Source organism: Artibeus jamaicensis, unplaced genomic scaffold, assembly GCF_021234435.1.
Source record: "Artibeus jamaicensis isolate MK-2021 breed Jamaican fruit bat unplaced genomic scaffold, CSHL_Jam_final contig_464, whole genome shotgun sequence".
NCBI lineage: Eukaryota > Metazoa > Chordata > Mammalia > Chiroptera > Phyllostomidae > Artibeus > Artibeus jamaicensis.
Window position 1 is genome coordinate 7,744,841 of NW_026521842.1, and position 21,373 is coordinate 7,766,213.

Sequence of the window (21,373 nt, forward strand, 5' to 3'; positions counted from 1 at the left end):
CAGCTATGTGAACACACATCTGAAAGATAGAGGGAAAGGAACTTTCAAATGAGCCTTGGGAGCGTGGCGCCCCCCTGTGTCTGGGAGCTGTAATACACTGAAGGCACAGGGGTAAATGAGATGCTTCCACCAGGAAAAGTGGGAAGAAAGAAACTTGCGGGCCACAGCTCATCATGAGTGACTGGTGATGTGTGACAAGCCTTGGGAAGAATGATGACCCAGGTGTGAAGCCTCTGACTAGATCCTAGGACGGGAAAGACAACGAGCCCCACCAGGGAGGGTGCTCAGCCTACCAGCTCTCTATAAAGTCTTCTAATAGACAAAAAACTGTACTTGAAAAATAACTAAATAAAATTAATTTTAAAAAAAAAGAAATAAAGTCTTCTAAAAATGAGGACTCCACTCCAGGGTATAGAAGGGGTAAGTCACAGTGAATGGAGACTGGCCAAGCTTGAGGTCCCCCAAGAGGAGGGAGAGACTAGGCTACTGGTGCCTGGTCTTCCAAGTTCATTGAAGGAAGAGGACCCACTGAGGGGCCCAAGAGGTCCTGGGAAAACTTTAAAGTCAGTCCTTTGGGTCAAGACCTGTCTTAGAAGCAAGTGGGAAACCCTAAAATTTCTTCCCATTTCTATGGACACAAGAAAGAGCAGATGGCACCTCACACTTCCCCACACCCTCCTGGAGTGACCATGCCGTGACAGTTAAAACCATCAGGAACTGCACCCAAGCTGAATGCCAGGCGCCATGCCTCACCCTTTTTATGCCGCACCTCATTTCATCCTCACATCTCCTTTTCCATTAGGTGCCTGGCTCCTCATTTGGCAGAAGAGGAGGCCCAGAGACATCTGGTTACTTTCCCAGGGTACAGCCCTTCCAGGAGGCAAACCAAACCTCCTCTTCTTACCCAGAACCTGACCCTTCTCAAAACACTTCCAGCCCAACACTAATGCACCACTCAGGATAACCCTGCAAAGTTCATGCCCATCAAGAGTGGAAGTTCCTCCGTAAGCACACAAACTTCTGGAGGCAGAGAACAGGGTCCTGTCAATACAGTTTTCCCAGAGTCCACTGCAGGCCCAGGGAGGCCAGTCCAGTGCATGCTCACTGTGGGAGGGATCCAGCCTGCTTTGAATAATTCTTAGAGACAAGAAAATACAATATGAAAGACAAACCCTTCTTGTTAAGATATAGTCCCAGACATCAAGAGTCACTGCACACACTCTGAGCCTTCTGAGGCTTCCCAGGAGGACATCTAACATCCCTTTCCTCTGTCAAAATCACAGATGCTACCCTACTGTCTGAACCCACCTCATTGCTGCTCCGAATTCTGTGTGGCCCCTGGGCCTGCTCCTCCTGCTGCCTGGACCCACCTACATCTCCATAGAGTGCCAGGAGCCTAAGAATACCAGGCCCACCTGAGCCCAGGTGAGCAGAGGGCCTACCTTGGTGTCAATCTTCCAGGTGATCTCCCGGATGCTCTGAAACCATTCAAAGAGCTCCTCCACCCTGTCCGTGGCAAACTCCACCGGAGGGTCCCCCTGCTTCTTGGGCTCCAGGATAAAGACGAAAGGCTTCTGGTTTTTCCCCTGTGGGGCTTTCACTTTGGGGAGAGAACACCACAAGTCCTGATCAGCCTGTCAGAAAGCCACAAAGGCCAAACTTCACATTGCCCAAGCCTCTCTGTCACGAGCCCAGCGGTCAGGGCTGACTGGGACACCTGTTTCATATCGGGCAGTGTCTGGACTCTTGACACACGTTACTGGTTCAGGTGAGCAGCAGCCTGAGTTGTGTTCTCCAAAAAGGTATTGCCACAGCCTGACCCCTGGTGGCTATGAATATGACTTTAGTTGGAACCAGCATCTCTGCAGATGCACCTAAGGATCTCAGGATGAGACCATCTGTGGAGTTAGGGTGGACTCTACCTACCTCCAAGAACTAGTGCCCTTATCAGAGAAAGACGAGGGAAATCTGAGACACAGACACAGTGAAGACGACCATTAAAGACACAGGCAGAGATCGGAGTGACGCAGCCACAAGCCAAGAGACACCAAGGACTGCCAGTAGGAGGGAGCCAGGGAAGAGATTCTGTCTGGAGAGAAAGTGTTTTCTAGGTAAGAATATTAAGGCTAGGAGAAGAGAAATAACCTGCCAACTAAGATTATTCACTAACTTCTCTGAGCTCGTATGTGCTGGGCACTATTCTAAGCAGATCGCACGTATCTTATTTCGTCCTTATCACAATCCTTTGGGGTGCTTTCTTGTCATACCCATTTCACAGGAGGACACAGAGACTTGTTGAGGGAACGTGACACATGCAAGGTTACCTAGCTAGTAATGGCAAAGCTGAGGCCTGAATGAGACCAGACCCCAAGCTTCCTGTCTGTCACCACGCAGCCCTGTACCTGTGCCCTGTAAACATGGTGCAGGAGACGATACAAAGAGCAACACGAGTGAGTCCCAGCTCGTCCATCAACACCTGGGAACCTCAGGCAGGGCTCGTGGGTGCCCACAGGCCTGGTTTTCTCACCTGTTCATTGGAACCAAGAGTCCCTCTCTTACCTACCCTATCAGATCGTTGTCGAGAAAGAAACAAACAGGCAATAAATGGAGAAAGCAAAGTGCTGATACTTGAAGCAGAAATTTCCCAGCACTACTGTTATCTGAGGCCTTGGACCACGCTCAGGCCTCCCCAGCAAAGGCCCTGGAGGGAACACACCCAGGCTGATGAACTGATGGGCTGCTTGGACCTGCAGAAAGCAGGAAAGGTGGGCTGCCCCAAGGAGAACGCTGCAGAGGTTTCTTGCCCAGACTGTTCTCCTCACTGCCTTCAGTCCCTTCGAATGGAAGCTGCTATGTCCCCACTTAAAAGCGGGCATGGTCAGGGCTCAGGAAGCCCCTGCAATTCGAAGCCCCTGCAATTCGAAGCCCCTGCACCGCTGTATGCACCTGTGTGCTTGAGCCATGCACTCACATCTCCCCTTGCACCAGACTCCAAGGTGGGCAGGCCAGGTTTCCTGATGCCCAGCTGAGCAGCCAGGAAGTGGCAGTTCAGAGAGAAGTGACAGGCCCAGGGTCTCATAGCAACCAGGAGGCAGAGCTGGGCTTAGAACTAGACACTCCCAACTCCATGCTCTGTGACAGCCGGGCCAAGAGCCCAGCCCCTCTTAGAAAAGCATGGGAAACCCAGGCAGATCCCTGAAATGATGATGACATTGGGAATAACACCGTCTAACACCCGTCTAGCACTTACTCTGCACCAGACTCAGCGTTAGCACTTTGCAGATACAAATAGCAGACCTAACACTGAAATCAGCGACCAGCCTGGCTGAATACTCAACTTCAGCGAGAGGGTGGTTCTGAGGCCAGACTCGAGGTGGGAGTGGGGGGATTTGGGTGGGAATCTAGGCTAAGGCCATGTGTGAACGCACCTACGTTATAGGCATTGAGATCCAGTATTCCTCTGCAAAGAGACCCTAAGGGATTGTCTTCAATAATCTGTGAAGAAATAAGACATACCTCATGTTAGTTTTAACAGGTATAATCATAAAAGACAACCAGTTTCCAAAGCACACTGTTTAGCAGAGACACTGCCGGAGGAACTATTTAAAATGCATTTTCATTACAGGATACGTCCAGGGGGAGAGCGCTAAATAATGGAGCATGTGACTGACAGGGACCAAGCAGTGAGCAGGTGCTGGCAGGGTTGGCACTTCATTTTCCAATCCATATAAATGGGCCTTGTGAATTCCAGAACTGGTGTGGGAGCATTTCCACGGATCTGGTTTCAGAAACACCTCAGGCCCTTCTTCCTGACATTACGAGATGGGACTCTCTGGCCTCCTAAAGTCCAGCTCAAAAGCCTTCTGAGACTCTCCAAGTCCTGTGGAAGCAATATCTACACCTGTGAGCTGACTCTCAGGCTTTCTGGGAGCCCTGGTCAGCCTTCCAGCTCTACCTCCCAGGGCTCAGGTGCAACAGGGAACACTCCGGTGTGAGGAGAGCTGGCAGAACTGTGCACCTGCCCACTGCATTACTCCCCACCCCTCCGCCAGGCTAACGCTGTGTGGGCGAGGGCACCACAGACTGACACAGGAAGGGCATAATTTCTCTGCCTCAGGTTGAGCACACTGAACACAATCATGTTCCTACCACCACACCTTTGCTTGGGCTGTACTTCCCACCTAGAATTAATTCCCTCCTATCAGTCTCTTGCTGTTGATATCTAATTTGTCTTTTAAGGCTCAAAGAGAGCCTTTCTCCATGCAGCCTTCCCGGATTGCCCCAACTCCCTTAGAAAATTCCTTGGGCTCAAACAGAACCTTAAAGTCCCCAATACAAAGAGTTCATGCCTGGTGCAGTGCCGTCACACTGGAAGTGGCTGGTCTTTTGAGTGTTCTGGGCCAGAGGAGGCAGGGGACAGAAACCAGGTTTACAATGCCGCCAGGAAGGCCTCAACTCACCTTGCACTTTGGCCTGCTTGCTTATTCACAACCAAGCATGTTCTGAATGGCTGGCTGGCCAAACTAAATGTGTTTCATCTGCAAGCTGCTTTGAGCAAAGGACAAGTTCCCTGTTTGGCCATTTTCATTCTAGAGAGATTTCTCCTGAATATTCAAAGCCTTCCAGCCCACCACAACCTGATTAAAACATGGTCGGTCACAATGACTTTCACCCACAACAGCTCAGGGGACCATCCTGCTTTCCACGTCACTCTGTGCCAGGGCTCCATGGGGACCACTCAGCAGTGTGTGTAAATGTACCCACGGAGATGGATTCCCTGAAGGAGCGGCAGGTCCCTCTCTGCAACAATGGAGCCTCACCTGCTTCTCCAGGTCCTCCACATCAACCGACGAAATGTCTTCGACATAATTGGACGGGAAGTACTGCTGGATTTTGGTTCCATAGTCTCCTTTCCACCTAGGTAAGAACAGAGGGCATCAAGGGCCTCACACGGGCAGTGTTAACAATCCATTTCTGCTCCTTAGATCCTAGCTGCGGGTGGGGAAAGGCGGTGTGTGCCCGAGAGGCTGAGATAAGTGCTGAGATAAGGCAGCTCTCCAAAGGGCTCCCCTGCTCTTCTTTATCAGCAATGAGCAAGATGGGGGGGGGGGGGCAGCATGGATCCTCTTCCCTTTTGGTCAAAGAGACCACAAGTCAAAAGTTTCAGTGCTTGATGTGGACTTCACAGGCCACACAAGACAAGCTCTGCTCTGGAGCAGGGAGCACTGTGAGTTCAGAGACAGGGTGAGATAAGGAAGGTTCTGGAGCCAAACAGCCTGGAATCAAATTCCAGCTTCACGACCAACTACATGGGTCCTCTGTGCCATCTGTAAAATGGGGGTAATCCCAGTGCCTCCCTCAGAGGATTTAGTGGAACTGCATGGGTTAACACATGCTGAGAGCTTTAAATAGCACCTAGTACACAGGAAGCGCTCAACAGTGTCCCTGTTGTTCAGCTAAAAGACCACCCGCAACCTCCTTCCTACCTTTGTAGCAGCAGCAGCACCGATAACAGCACGGGACATGACCGAGCTATGCACATGTCTGGACCCAACTAAACTGTGGCATTTCCAAGATTCTTCCCCATGTCCAGTCCCTGGACACGCAGGGCTCCTCCCTCCAACACCCCATGTGGGCCACCTTCTGCAGCCAGGAGCACTTTCCAGAATGCATCTCTGACCACACTGCACTGATGGCTCCTGGACCCGTCAGAATCAAGTCCAGACTCTTCAGCCTGGCAATCAGCACCCACATGGTCTGACCCCAGGGGCTCTTGGACCTCCCTCGACTCCTGGCTCCCCATGACTCAAACTTGACATTCTTTCCAAACAACCAGTCCCCCCCCACTTGTGGCCCTGCTGTGCTGCCTAGCTTCCGTGCCTTGGTCCTTGCCCTTCACATCCAGCTTGCTCCTACTAACCACTTTAGATTCAGCTCAGGTGTGCTGCTTCCCGGGAGCCTTGCCTGACTGCCTCCTAGGCTGAGTGCTCTTCTGTGCTCCTGTGGCATCTGTCCCTACAGACGTCAGAGCAGTCCACTTCCCCCACTATGGGAAACCTTCCTCAATCTCAATCAAAGCTGCACCAGGGGTGGTGGGAAACATTCCACTGTGTATCAACCTAAACAAGCCGAGTAAAGGCCAACTGTGCCACAGCCTCGTGTAGATACAGGCTCCCCAGTTGTACGTCATTTCCGCCCTTGTTCCTCCAGGGCCGTCTCAGGCAAAAGCTGGCTGTATCCAGGGGGACTGTTTGCCTGGAACTGAGTGATTTGTGCCTGTTGTCCAGGCGTAATTATTAACAAGAACGTTCTCTGCACTCATACATCCCAGGACACACAAAAATTATTTAGTCCCCTCAGTTCTATTGCAACCAGTTTGGGAGGATGCACTGAAAGGGGGTCTGACACAGGCACCCCCTAGATATTGTCACCAGAGAGGAGGAGAAGGTGGGGGGAACCCCAGCTGGGTGGTTTGCCCACAGCGCCTCAGCAAAGGCCCTCATGCCAGGCTCTTAATTCTCCTCAAAACAACAGCCTTGGGAACGCGTGGACATGCACACCAGAGGAGCGGAAAGGTGCGAGCTGCTGCCCACATGCACAAGGGTGTGACTGCAGTGATCACCTGGGCTCCACCCACAGTTCTGTATGTCAGTCATCCTCACAGACAGAAATGAGACCTCAACAGAGGCAGGGTGCAAAGGCACAGTGAGGCGACACGGGGTCCTGGCCATGCCACCCAGCGGGAGGGACCTTGGAAAGTCAAACCTCTGTTCTGGAGGGAGGCGGATGGACAACACTGTGGTTGGCGATCTGGCGCTGGGACCTTGCAAGGAGGACCTCCAGGTTCCAGCGGGGCGGCCAGATGGGGACTCCAAGCCCAGGCTCCAACAGATAGCTCTGCTGCTACCTGTTTTTGACTCTGGGAAACCCAGGTAAGAATTGGGCTGGAGAGAGAGTTCTCTAAATTAAAAAACTTTGAAAACCTCTGGACTCCATCCGTACATGAGTTAGGTTAAGAGGGTGGGCTCTGGAGTCAGAAGGCCTGGCTTCAAATCTCAGCTTGCTGTGTGGCCCTGGACAACTTACTATACTTCTCTGTGCCAGTTTACTTGTCTGTAAAATGCAGGTACTAACAGAACCAACCTTATAGGGTCATTGTGTAGATTGAATGAGTTATTTTTCAAATGAAGTATTTAAAACAGAGCTTTACACACAGAGGCAAACATTGGAGCTGCTATCCAGAGTTCTAGGTCAGGTTCAGCTATCTCATAGGAAGAAGAAATCCTGATTTCAGGAGGTGCTTGAATCCCTGCCAGTGCTCACAGTTATGAACAAATTCTTATGACTCTAAGGTAGGAATCACCCCACAAAACTCCCTACCCCAGGGCCTATGGGTGGGGAGCAATTTTTTCCCCCACATTAGAAGAGAGAAGAGCTAATAAACCCTAGCACACCAGGTACCTTTGGCCTAAAATATGTCCTCTTCATCCCAGGATGGGGCCATTACATAGGGCACAGGATTAAGCCATTGCCTAAGAATTTGAATTTAAAATAATGCACAGGCTTATATAATGGGAAGAGCCTGTGCATTTTAATAGCTGTGCAACTTTGGAAAGCCTCATTCACCAAATCTGTAAAACAGGGATAATCATGGTTCTACTCCACAGGGTTGTAATGAGGATTTGGTTAGATGACTTATGAAAGCAACTAGCATAGTGCCTGGCAAACAGTAAGAACTCAATAAATGGTAGTGCTATTACAATTAAAATGATATATAATATGATGTGATATGATATTAACCTGTGATATAATATGATAATAATTATTATTATTGCTTACCCACTCTTCTGAACAGAGCACACATGCATCAAGCCACTTCCCAGAGAAGGCAGAACAGGTCAAAGACAGCTCAGAACGCAGATAAGAGGGGTCAGAGCTCAGCCAGCACTTGTGTCTCACTACCAAAAAGTGACCAGTCAAGTTCATCCACCAAGTGGCTCAGCCTTACCAGCCCCCGGGCTCCTTGGAGACGTTGTGAATAAGGGCGCCACGGCAGAAGCTCAGCTCATCACTCTGCTTGGCTTTGTAGTCATACAGAGCTTTCACAGTTCTCTGAGGCTTTCAGGGAAAACAGAAAGGAAAAGGTCAGGACCCTGACACGAGCAGAGGGAAGCCTCCTCATTCACTAGCGCATTTGGTTTTTCTCTTTAGGGAGCAGTCTTCAGTCCAGGGTTACAGCCCCATCTGCTGGCAAAGTGCAAGCATTGCAGAGGCTCCATAATCTCAAAAAGTCGCCAGGGAGTAGGGATGGGGACTGGCCTGATCAGAACCAAGGGCACCCAAAATTGCTCAATTTCCTCAACAAAGAAAGGATATGGCTTTCAGATTAAATCACAACCAGCACCTCTGAAGTCCTCAGTGCCTGCGCTCAATATTCCTCCCAGAAGTTCAAACTCAATACCATTCCTGGACATCCTGGGCCTCACCAATATTTACCTAGGCTAAGGGTCCCCTAACTAGATTCCTGAAGGACACTGACATTTTGCAGGAGTAACTGAGAAACTCCTCCATGAAATCCATCAAAAGGTGATCATTGCACCGAGAGAAACAAGCCAGAACTTACTCAGAATAAAATTTGTCACCAATGAAATCTGTTTTAATGCCTGCTTGGCAAGCATAAATCCATGGCAACATGAATACTCATGCAGCAAGTAAATATTAATGGGAAAACCTCTGAAACTGTCAGACCTGTTTAGATCAGCCACATCCCCTCCCCCACCCAAGGGAAGGGGACTGGGTTTTACAAGGAATCCAGCAGAACGGCTCCTGAGAGCTGAGGCTCTGGAGTCAAACAAGGGGGTTCAAGTTACTGCTCTGGTCCTTACTACTACATAATCGTGAGGCTCTCTCAGCCTCAGTTCCCCATCTGGGAAATGAGAAGTAAAACTTTACATGCTTCACAGGGTTGTTGAGCCTATTAAACAAGATAATGCATATAATGACAAAAATGACATCTAACCTTATTCAGAGCTTACTATAGCCCAAAACACTGCTCTAGGCATTTTATCTATGGTATCTCCTTTAATCTTTCCAACAACCCTAACAAGTTGGGTAGCAGTGTCATTATGCCCATTTTACAGGTCAGAAAACTGAGGTACAAAGAGATGAAGTATCCATGCCTAAGGTCAACCAGCTGGCAGGTAACTGACTGCAAAGACAAATTAATTAACATAAGTCACTGCCATAGCTCCTGGATATTCCTTAAAGAGCAATCTAATGTGGGTTCTGCAAGTTCCACAGGAACTTGGACCAGAGGCTAACCAGGCCTCCTGCCCTTGTCTCCTCCACTGCAAACAGAGCCTGCTCTGCCTGTGCATCTTGCTCCAAGGGTGGCCATGAAAATTAGAGCCACATCTTTCCCTGTGAAACTCCACAGGTCACTGCCAGCCTCCAAGGAAGACACAGCCAGTGGCAGAAGTGGGGGTGGCATACAATGGCTTCCACAAGGAGCAATTCTCCAGCCTGACAGGTGGTCCTTCATGAACTGCCCAGAAACAAGCCACCCGTCAGATGACCAAGCAGGCACACAGCAGTGCGAAGTGGCTAAGAGCACACACCTCGCACCCAGCTGCCTGGGTCCAAGTTCTAGCTCCACACCTTTCTAGCTATGTGACCTTGACTTCAGTGTGCCTCAAACTCCTCATCTGTACAACGGGCACAAAAAATAGTACCCACTGTATGGGGCTGTTGTGAGAATTAATGAGCTGTCAAGTGCTTAGAACAATGCTTGATGTGTGGTCATTGACATGTTACCTATTATTATTGGTCTAGTCATTCCAGCTCTAAGATCTCATCTAAAGGAAATAATGCAAAAGATGCCCGGAGCCTCTTGCGTGAAGTCCATTTTAGGGTTAACCAGAAAAGCAAAGACCAGAAATGACTCACATGGCTGCTGATGGGGACACAGCTAAACTTGGCACAGCCACCCAGAATATCGTGCAGCATTGAAAACATTCTTTTTTAAAGTTAAAACTCCAAGCCATGTATTTCATCTAAATTCCTTGGCCTACCAGGTTACACAAAAACGGTCATGAAGAAGATTAGCGATGGAGAAGCCCACACGTGGCCGAGTGGCAGGTGAGCACAGCGGAATGAAGAGGACAGAAGCAGGTGGCGGGACGTACACACGCAGACCACCCGACAGGGATGCAGGCGGCGACTGCGTTAGGATGGTGGGACAAGGCTGATTGATTTTTCCTGTTTTCAAAATGTTTTCTTTATTGTTAATCATTTTTCAATCATAATAGTAATAATTTTATTTTGAGGCATTCGCCTCAGCTGAGCCGCCTGCAATCAAAATGCAGTCATGTTTTGCTTGCCTCGTGTAGTATAGGAAGACTTTTCTCTATAACTGAAGTTAGTTGCCAGGATTTGAAAATGTGGAGGTTCCACATAAGGCACATAAATTACTGGCCTATCTGGAGAAATGGGGAGGCTGGCCTGTGCTCTGGCCTGCCCATGGGAGCGGCTGCCCTTGAGGTGGGCAGTGTGCTCTGCAGGCTGCCACAGTCTCCACCATCCCCGCCCCCTGGCTGACAGGAGGCCACACCATCCTCGTAACTGAAGTGTTTGCCACCTCTAATAAAAGTCTTTGCTCCCAAGCTATGTCTCCGAACACATTTTGCACACAGCTCCATTTGCCAAAAACTGTTCAAGGCTTCGTTTCTTGCTGAAAGGGATTTGCATTGGCCAAGGATTCTAAGTTTAAAAAGTAATAAATGTGTCTCTGCTTTCCACAGAGCCCACCAGCGGGGCCCCTTCCTGATCAAGAACTTTACACCGTGTGCCAGATCGCCCTTCAGGCTGAAAATTCGCATCACTCTCCCTCTGCAGGCTCCAGCCACACCTGAGATGAAACCAGAGCGAGGAGGAGCATGGGGCTCAGAGTGAAATCCAGCCTACGGGCGGGTGGGAATACGAAACAGTGTTCGCACTGTGAGGAGGTCGGAGAACCAGGTGGAATTTACAAACACCGCCAACTCGTCAGGGAGCAAGAAACATTTCAAAAACTTTTAATTAGAAGCCATGTGGCTCAAAGGTGATTCATCAAACCTCAGAATTTTAGCAAGGCATGGTCACGTTACGAAGAATTCTATTAATCTCTTCCATGACACGAAATGTCATGTTGTCAATCATCATTTCCTCTTAAAAAAAAACAAAAAGAAAAAATATTTTTTAGCCAAGTTTCCCAAAATGCCCTGTGACAGCTGGGGTGTGGACTCCATGTCAATCTAGTGACCAGGAAATAGTGTGAATTAAAGGTTGAGACTGTACCATAGAAGGATTGATTTCACTGGGATCCACATACATTCTGCTGACGTCATACAGGGAGTTTATGTCTCTTTCCTGAAAAAGAACAAAGAAAGATGATGGAAGCATCCATGCTCCTGTGATAGCCCCTACACGGAACAAGGATTCCAGCTGCCCTTGGGTTTCCTGCCCTCTGGCAGAAGAGATGAAACCTCTCAGTTTAGTCCTGTCTTACGGGGAGAGACAGTAAGAAGCTATAAAGAAGTTCCCCCAAATGTGGAAACTTTTCTCCAAATTGAGAAAGGCCCTAACCTGGCCTACTGCGTGCAAGGCGCTGTGCTCCGCTGTTAAAGCACAAGCCCCGAGTGTGCTGGAGCGGCCGTATGTCTCTTCCTGACCCGCATCAGGGTCAGTCCCTTGAAACTGGCCACCGGGATATATTTACACCACAGAAATTGGCCAAGGCCACAAACCAGGTCTTCGCTCTGCAGAGAACTGGTTAAACATCTACTGCACACACTGAAAAGACACCCCACCCTCCCTCTGCCTCTCTTCCACTAGGCTCTGGCCACACCAGCTGACTCTCTGTCCTCAGAGTCACCTCAGGGCTTGCATGGTGGCTGCTCCCCCATCCAGAACCAGCTTCCGTCACAGCAACTGCAGCCAATTCACTCCTTCCTCTAGGTTTCTGCTCACATTCCAACCCTCAGCAGGAGGACTTCTCTGACCTCCTCTACCCAATCTAACGTAACACCCACCCCTATGGCACCATCCTGCACGATTTTCCTCCTTGTAATTCGCACTGCCTGACGACATCTTAATTATGTGCCCATTTGTCATCCAGCTCCCCTGACTAGAACCCAGATTTCCCAGGGCAGCCTTGTTCCACTGCTCTCTTGGGATCTGGGACAGTTCCTGGCACAGGGCAGGTGCACAATAAATCTCTTGCTAGTCAGTTAATAAACACACCTGATCGGGACTGAGACAAGGTAATCAGATCAGGTCTCTTTCCTGCTCAGGACCCTGCAATGGCTCCAAATAGAAGCCAATGTCTGACAATGGCCCCCCACCATGCAGGCCCCGGGTAACCCCCATTCTTACAAAGTTCTGCTCCCACCCAGGCTCACTCAGTGCCAGCCACACTGGCTTCCTCTCTGTGCCTCAGGCACGTCCTACCGCAAGACCTCTGCACGTGCTCCCTCCCACCACACAGCTGCGCGACTCACTCCCTCACCCCACTGCCGTCTGCTCAGAAGTCTCAGTGAGCTCTTCCCAGACCCCCTTGGGGAACCGCATCTGCATCACCCTGAATACACTTTTCCACCTTCCCGTTTGTTTTTCTTCATAGCACCCATGAGCCTTGCAATGCTCTGTATAATTTTAAATGTATCTCCTTTATTATCTGTCACCCCCACTCTAAGCAGCGTGAGGGCAGGGTCTTTGTCTGCTGTTTTCGATGCTGTACCCCCAGAACTGGAGCAGCATCGGACACACGGTTAAGTGCTCAGTAAAGGTTTGCTGAGTTAACAGATGAATTATAACCCCGACAAGACATTTCAGCGACCTGCACGGGAGTCGGACGCCTACCATGCTGTAGCGCTCCAGGAGCTCGGGAGTCACAGGGTAGCGCAGCTTCATCTTTCGGTACAGCGCATGCTTCTGGTAGTAACTGACGAGCTCCACCAGACTCTCGAAGTAGGCGGAGGTCCCCAGCACGAAGTGCCTGCCGTCCCGGTTGATGCGACAGTGCTTCACCTTGCCCTTGGCCCTGGAGGGGGAAGACCACAGGGGGGGCTGACACACTGAGATCCTGGCAGCCCAACAGCTGCTATACAATTCCCTCCTCTGGGAAACAACCTAGTCATCCATCCTTAGGGGACCAGACAATCAACAGGGCGCAACATGTCCACGGAATGCAGTGACGGGGGTCTTTTCAAAGCAGACACGGAAGAGTCTGCATCTAGGAAGGCACAGGAGTCGCTCCACGCTGGCTGCCCTTGCCCTTCCCTCCTCCCCAGCTACAGGACTCGACTTCGGGAACACCAGATCAGGGCTGGCAAACTATGACCCACAGGCCAAGTGCTCCCGCCCCTGCTTCTGTAAGGAAAGTTTTACTGAAACGCGACCACACTTGTTTATATATTCGTTGTGGCTGTGTTCCCTCTACAATGGCAGCATGGCATAGCTGCAACACAGACCATCTGGCCTGAAAGGCTTAAAATACTTCCTAGTCCTTTACAGAAAAGGTTTGCCAGTCTCTGCTCTACAACTCTGGGACTTCACGCCTAAATCCTTAAATCTTATCTCAAAATGGCCCAACTAGTCAACAATGGCATTTTCTCCCAAAACAAAGTGTCTTTTTTTTTAATCGTCACCCGAGCATATGTTTTATTGATTTTAGAGGGGCAGGGAGAGCGAGTGAGAAAAAGAGAGAAAGAAACACTGATGTGAGAAAGAAACATTGCCCGGTTGCCTTCCCTACACACCCCAACTGGGGACTGAAACCACAGCCTAGGCACATGCCCGGACTGGGGATTGAACCCACAACCCTCTGGTATACGGCACGACACTCCACCCCACTGAGCCACCTGGCTAGGGCAACAAGTCTTTTATTTCGTCACCCATTTCAAGCAAGAGGCAGAAAAAAATCCGTCTTACTAGCTTTTATCAGCTGGAATAGAAACATTTGGGAAGAGAACTTTTGACCTTAACTTTATAGCCAAGAGCATCTTTTTATTAAAACTGCCTAACAGCAGTTACTATGGGTAAACTACTCATCTTTTTAAAAATATGGCACCTTAGAGACATTTTTTATGGTTTTAAATAAAACTCACATTGTCTTTAAGCCATTTCTTCAAAAAGCCCTGTTAAAAAATGCTAGAAGACTTCTGTTTCAGTAGCTTATTTGCAGTGATATTTTAATAAGTTTTTTAAAGAAACACTGCTGAGTAGAAAAACAAGTTGCAGAATAAAACCACAGTATGATCCCATTTGTATTTTTAAAAACAAAACCCACTGCCCTTGCACAAGTGGTACTAAGCATTTTCCATAGGTGCACAACACACGTGTGTGTGTTTGTTTTTCTAGATGGAGACACTAGTTAGAAAGCTGTGCTCTCCACCAAAACAAGCACAGAGATAAACAGGACCACAAGGGGCTTTTGCCTTCACTGCAGTGTGTCTCAGTTTTTTTATAAGGAAAATATACTTAGACAATTAAAAATTAACTTTAAAGCTTTTTACAAAAGCCCCCCAGGGCAGGGAGGCTTCAGGATGCCAGGAGCTGGGTCAGGTTCTGGTTTCTTCCTTAGGCCGCTGCTCTGAGCCTGCTTCCTCACCGCGGTGCCGGGGAGCCACGGCACCTGTCTCCTGGGCAGGGCTGGGGCCACCGTCTGTCAGGTGACCCAGGGTAAGCCCTGTGCAATGTGTCCTGCACCCGGAGGGCACTTCATAAATGAAGGGCCAGGAAAGTAAAACGAGCTTCCCCGGGCAACAGAAGGAGAGGGAACAGGGCTAGAGCTGGGGTTTCAGGCATGTGTGTTGCTACAAGTCAGCGGCGGCCACGTTCTGAAGTCTCAGCTTCGCCAAGGAGCACCTGGTCCCACCAAGGGATGTCTCCACCCTTCACACCCAGACAACAACTTCACCTCTTCCCGAGGGTCTGAAAGCTTCTCCTCTGTTGCAGAAACCCACCCACAGGTCCAGCGCATGCTCCCAGGGGCCAGAACCGCGCCCAGCCCAGGAGAAGCACCTCACAAACATGTACGGGGAGGAAAAGGGCCCTGACCCGCGTTCTCCTCTGCCCGGAGCACATGCCCCTCCCCATCCCCCAGAGCCCTTACTCCCTGCCACCCTGCCTGACCTGTCTTGGTGGCCCTTGTCACACAACAGTGCAGTGGTCTGTTCACATGACTGCCTCCCAGAGGCAACGAGGGACAGCAACGTCCACCCCACATCCTGACCAAGTGAGTTTGAAAAAGTATGTGTGTCCAGAACAGGAGGAGGTCTTATTTTTTTTAAATCTTTACCCAAGGATATGATCTTATTTAAAAAATTATTGATCTGAGAGAGAGAGGAAGGGAGAGAGAGCAGAAAGGAAAACACTATTGTGAGAGAGAAACCGACCGGTTGCCTCCTGCATGTGCCCCACTGGGGGGTCAAACCCGAAACTCAGATACACGCCCGGACTGGGGATCAAACTGACCACTTTCTGGTGCACAGGATGACATTCCAACCAACTAAACCACCCAGCTGGGGGGAGGAGGGGTCACTTTTGACGGTTTCGATGACTGAGGGCTCCTGACAGGCCCGCAGCAGGTGAAAGCCAGACGCTCACCATCTCACACAATGGAAACAGCCTTCCCCACCTTCCTCTTCAAGACACGACCTGCTGGACCGCGTCTCCCCGACGGAGAGACTCACTCGGCCCACACTTCCTGACCGCTGCTGTCTCCCGGCCCACACGAGCCAGGAGAACACCGGTTAACGGCAAGGAACACTTGAGAGCAAGATGACATCTCCCATCCCCGCCAGAGGGCCGGCCTCGTGAGAGCAAGAGCAGGCTATTGTTGCCACTCCTGTATTTCGGGAGCCCCACCCAGAAACTAGCACACAGTAGGTGCTCACTGAACATTTACTGATACCTTAAAATTAAAAACTTGGGCTTTTAGGGTGCCTCCAATCTCATGGGGACGACAGACATGCAGACAGGATGGTGGACACACATAAACCAGGCACAAATCTTCACCTACATGGCTCCAGTGAACTGACCCCGACCCCACGGCTGGCTGAAGGTACCAATCAGCATCATGGCACCCAGCTCAAGCAGGGGCCAGTGCAGGTACATGACAGGATTCATCCTTTCTGCTGGACCCTGCCCTGGCCCCCCAGATAAAGCCACCTGCAAATGAGGCCACAAAGAGAGCAGCATGGCACACAGACAGCCTCCTGAGGACTTTCAAGTGGGGCCTGTGCCCAGGTCTGTGGGAGCCTCTCAGCAGGTGGCCCGCGGATCACACCTATCTCGGTTGTTTGAGCCATTGAGTGTGGTGTCTGTCACTCATACCCAACAGCATCCTGACTGACAAGGCTGCAATATGACCCCCAGCACCCAGCGTGGTGGCTGGTGCAGCAGATGCTCCATGAAGCCAGCCCAGTTCCCATCCAGGCAGAGGGGGCATCCCTGTGAGCTTTGGGGAAAGGGGCAAAGGGCAAGGCCAATGCCAAGAAGTGCAGGACCTCCCTGCTGGCAGCACAAAACACAAAAGAGCCACGCTGGCCAACGCCAGCACATAGTAGGTCCTTGGTAAATGGCAGTAATAATGACAATCATCCCCTACCTCTGACTGTGACCACACACGCACGTGCGCGCGCGCGCACACACACACACACACACACGCACACAAAGGCAGCTCGAAGATGACTGACCGCGGAACGGGAAGCCTGGCAGAGGAACCCAGGGGGCGGCCAGAGTAACAGGACCGAAAGGAATGGGGGGGGCCAGGCACACTGGGCCTGGTAGCCTCCATCACCACGCAAGAACATGGGCCCACTTCTACCACCTCCTCCCACATTTCATAAGAAGCAACCTGAATTTTCAAGTGAAATTTCTCAGTTTTTAACATCTCCATGCAGGCTGAGCAAAATAGCCACAGGGCCCGTTTGATCCAGTTTGAAGGCCACTTTTGCTTGAGACCTCACAGTGAAGAACAGAGGCTTTGGAGGGGAGCAGGCCCAAGTCGGAAATTCGGCCACGCTGTGTGGCTCCAGACAGCTCACTCTACCTGTCTGAGCCTCCATGTCCTTACTTGTAAAACTAGATCTACTCCTCACCAGCTACAGTGAAGGGCTCAACTGAACAAAGCCTCAAAGGCAGCCCAGCGTCTGGGACATTAGTTAGGAACGTGTACATACAGTAGCCAGTCTTCTGTTAGTATCACCAAGAATCCACTGGGGCTGGGAGGACGGAGGGACAGCGTGATGAAGTGGGTCTGGACTCTACCTCCAACACCCCACTGGTGGGAACTGAGGGAGCCCAGTGTCGTGGAGCGAATTAAAGTAGAGAAACACAGTCCTAGAGGTGGTTGGTCTATGCAGCCTTCTCACTGGCAGTGCTGGGGGGCAAGTAAAGCTGGGAGGAAATCAGATCTGTAACATCACTCATCTGGGCCACCAGAGATGCCTGGGTTTGAATCCCAGCCCCACTACTTACTGGCTGCATGTTTCAGCAAGTTACTCAACCTCTCTGAGCCTCAGTTTCCTCCTCTGAAAAATAACGATCATGATCACAGATCGTTAAGAATACAGACCAGTGCCCAGCACACTGAAAGCACATATTAATGTAGGCTGCTGCTGTTCTTATTATTGCTGTCACTATTGCTGGCCCTCTAGGGGGAGAACACTGAGCTAAATAAACTCCCACCTGCAGGTCCCTCTCTGTTCTCCATGCCTGGCCTTCCTGAGCCCCCTCAGGAGCACACGCAGCAGGGGAGAGCGTGCAGCAGGCTCTACCCCCTCCACCCCCACCCGCCGTGCCTACCTGAAGGTGATGGCATAGGAGTCGCTGCCTTCCCGCTTCCGGATGAGGAAGGCGCCGTCCCGGGGAACTCTCATCAGCATGTCCTCCGCTTCTCCACGGCTCAGCCCGTCATAGTACCACCTGCAGCACAAGGCCGGAAACGGCCAGATGAAGGGCCACCCACAGAGGAGGACATAAGGCACCTGAGGATACCTAAAGGCCCCAGAAACCACCATGGAAACCTGTGGGCCTCCCGTCCAAAACGCCTCTGAAGAGCGCATTTGTAAAAAGACCACCAAGATATAGCTGGGGTGAAAGGTTCATCTCATGCATCTGTTTGAAACATAAGAGAATAAACCAAACAATCTTTACCGCCCCCCACCCCTGCCCGCCTCTGAATTGCCAGTACCAGGGGCGGCACAGAGAAATGGAGGCAGAAGCCACAGTGAATAGCACTGTAGACAGGGGTTTCATTTATTTGTTTCGCTGGTCTTTGCGTACTTGTAAAGAAGTGAAATAGCAAAATCTAAAAGGCAATATTCTGTATGAATATAGACAAGAGAAATGAAAAATAAAGTTGCTGTAAGTTATGAGGCTTTCTTGGAATTGTGTACTTGAACAGCTTCCTGCTTAAAAATTTTTGTATTTGTCTTTGTCTCCAGAATTGGTTAACCCTTTGCAAGGCATTACTGATATTCACATTACCAGGTAAAAAATGAAGGAAAAACTTTATCATTATTTTTTCCTTGTTGACTGTCAGGACAAACAGGAACGATCTTTGCCAAGTAGAAAACATCACTGGGCCAAAATTAATCTGAAATTACTTTGGACCAGTTCAGAACCATGAAGATAAAGCAGAAGAAAGGAAGAGAGAAGAAAGAAATGGGGCAAAAGTAAGAGTATCTGGAAAGGAGTTTGGAAACTGTGGCCACACTGGGAACTTGAAGGGACCCCAGAGGAATTTGGGCCCCCACACACCCACAGGGAAGGCTTTTCTGATTGATGACCTCAATCGGCCGGGGTGCCTGCACCCAAGCTAAACCCACGGATGGGATGCCCCGGGAGCCTGGGCTCACGTACGGCTTTGACTCATGGGGGTTGGGGTTGGGCACGGGGTCAGTGAGCCGGAGCTCGAACTCGGCGCAGCGCAGGTGCGTCCCGCGGTAGTACTGGATGAGGGCGTAGATGCTGGGGAACATGAGGTTGTCAGTCAGGTAGTACTTCATGACCCCATCCTCCACGGTGGAGCGGATCCTGCAGTGCTGGACCCGGCCTGACCGCCTGCGGGCAGAGGGACAACATCAGTGCGCAGGCCAGGCCGGCTGGCCTTCCTGCACCTGGGCATCAGAGAACACAGGCTGGACCCGGAAGTGCAGCCTGGGGTCCTGACGCGGGGGACACTAGGTGTGGCCGCACAGGCCTCCCTCTGCTCCTAGAACAGAACCCAGGCTTTAGCACAGGCTGGTCCTTTTCTGGATTCCAGAACATTCTCCCTCCCTCTTCCACCCACTCTCCCCCTTTTACCTACATACTGCTACCCTGGAGCCAGAAGACCTGGGTTCAGATTCTGACCCTGCCACATGAGCTGTCCTCTCTGAGCTTCTGTATCATTATCCTAGTGGCCAAATGAGGACAGTGACAGCATCCACATCAGAGAGCTGCCCTGAGAGACGCCACACAAAATGCGCCTGGAATGCTGCCTGGCGTGTGGTACGAATGTGTTAGCTATCAGAGTTTTTTTGTATTTTATTATAACTTTTATCCTTCAAGTCTCAATTTAAACACCATTTCTTTCAGGAAGTCTTCCCTCACCATCACCCTCCCCCCAACACTACATGAGATTCCTCTCTAACAGACCCTCATAACATCGTGCATTTGTCTCACTGCACTTAGCACAACTGCAATCATGTATCGTTTGCGTGATTAATCTTTCATTGTCCATCTTCCCCACCAGACTAATCTCCATCAGGACAGAGACCCTGCCTGTCTGATCACTGCTGAAGCACAGTGTCTACCACAGAGCGAGCACTGGATAAGTGTCTTTTAATGAATGAAGGCATAGATGAATGAGCGAGTGAATGAGCGAATGCATGAGTGAATGAGAACTCGTGACAGCTCGACAAGACTGCCTTTAGAATGTCTGTTTTAGAGACAAGGAGCGGGAGAGTCCAGGAGGCCGAGAGAACAGCCAGGCTCATACCACCTGACCCAGGGCTGGGACTAGGGGAAGGTGAGTGAGGCCGCATTGTCTTAAGTGAAGAGTCAGATCCTGCTTTTATTAAAAATGTTGATATTTTCTTCATAGCCATTTTTTTACATTACTTTTGATTTTTTTTTAATATTAGTGCATTGAAATGTCACTAATTGTGATTACCAAGTTTTTGGGCCTCACCCACCACACCCAAGCCCTGCCCACACCTCTCACTAAATGAAGTCTGGGTTCTGGTCCGGGCCTGCCCACGTCTGGTCTGAGCTCCCACAACTCGCCACCCAGCGCCCCCATCCGCCCGCTGTGAGCAGGCGGCAGGCATGCCTCGGGCAGAGGGCCATTACCAGAAGGACAGGGTGTAGTCGTTGGGGAACCTCTCGCTCTCCCGCACCAAGAAGGTTCCGTCCTTGCCCCCCATCTCGGAGCAGTATTCCTGCAGCAGCTTCTCGGCACTCGTCCTCTTCTCCACCTTCTTGTGGAACCACTTCTCTCCAAAATGCAGCTCGGTGGGGGGCGTATCCTGGGCCACAGAGAGAGGAGGAGTTTCGGAAAACCTAGGCCAGACCCCCTGCATCATGAGACTGGTCCCTCTTCACACACAGATTCGGGGGGCTGAAAACAGACAGGCTGGCCTCGGCCTGCCTTCATCCCAAGACATCTGGAAAGACAGTTCCTGCTGCCCTCACCTGCCCACTAACCTACTCTAGACAGCCCCCCCAATCTGTGGTAGCCTCCTGAGACAAGGGTAAGGGATCCCCAGTGGAGCCCTCATGCTTTTGCAAAGGAAAGAGCAACACTCAAGAAACAGCACCAAGGATGGCCAGCAGCCTGAAGGGAAAGCTGGTGACCAGACCAGGGCACGGGGCCAGAGAAAACATCGAAACCCCAGTTTTCTCCAGGAAGCACATGCCCTTCAGACCCTTCAGAGAACAGGAATGACCATTGAATCTCATTGGTTAAGTCCTAGGGCAGTCAGCCAATCAGAGAAGAGCCAGGGAGGCCTGGGTACCCAAAGAGATGAGAGGAGCCATCTAGGTCTCCACCTACCTGGGGCACTTCTTCTTCCATGGTCTGTTCAATGTCATCGCTGAAGGACAGCTTGGCATCGGCGATGGCGCAATAGTGCCGAGTCCATTTCTAGAAAGTGCAACCAGCATTAACTTGTCCCCAAAGTATCTACCCATCGACTCAGGGGCCCAGAGTCCCTGCCTGGCAGCATCACCCTAGCATTACCTTGGGGCTCGCCTTTCCCACCTTCATGGACATTGATGGTGGTTCCATAAACTTCAACCCCCTTTTAGACACGTCTTTTAAAACATCTATTTACTTGGAGTTTCC

General features: G+C 50.6%; 1 protein-coding gene across 1 annotated transcript in view; it reads right to left on the reverse strand.

Annotated features, from left to right (window-relative positions):
* Positions 1 to 21,373, reverse strand: part of PLCG2 (phospholipase C gamma 2) — a 149,127-nt gene that overhangs the window by 40,297 nt on the left and 87,457 nt on the right. The window contains exons 16-25 of the mRNA XM_037142454.2: positions 21,083 to 21,172; positions 20,380 to 20,555; positions 18,907 to 19,107; positions 17,848 to 17,967; positions 12,898 to 13,078; positions 11,335 to 11,406; positions 8,009 to 8,118; positions 4,821 to 4,917; positions 3,429 to 3,495; positions 1,443 to 1,600 (exon numbers count right to left, since the gene is read on the reverse strand). Of these exons, the coding sequence (XP_036998349.2) occupies positions 1,443 to 1,600; positions 3,429 to 3,495; positions 4,821 to 4,917; positions 8,009 to 8,118; positions 11,335 to 11,406; positions 12,898 to 13,078; positions 17,848 to 17,967; positions 18,907 to 19,107; positions 20,380 to 20,555; positions 21,083 to 21,172 (1,272 nt within the window). The remainder of the gene's footprint in view (positions 1 to 1,442; positions 1,601 to 3,428; positions 3,496 to 4,820; positions 4,918 to 8,008; positions 8,119 to 11,334; positions 11,407 to 12,897; positions 13,079 to 17,847; positions 17,968 to 18,906; positions 19,108 to 20,379; positions 20,556 to 21,082; positions 21,173 to 21,373) is intronic.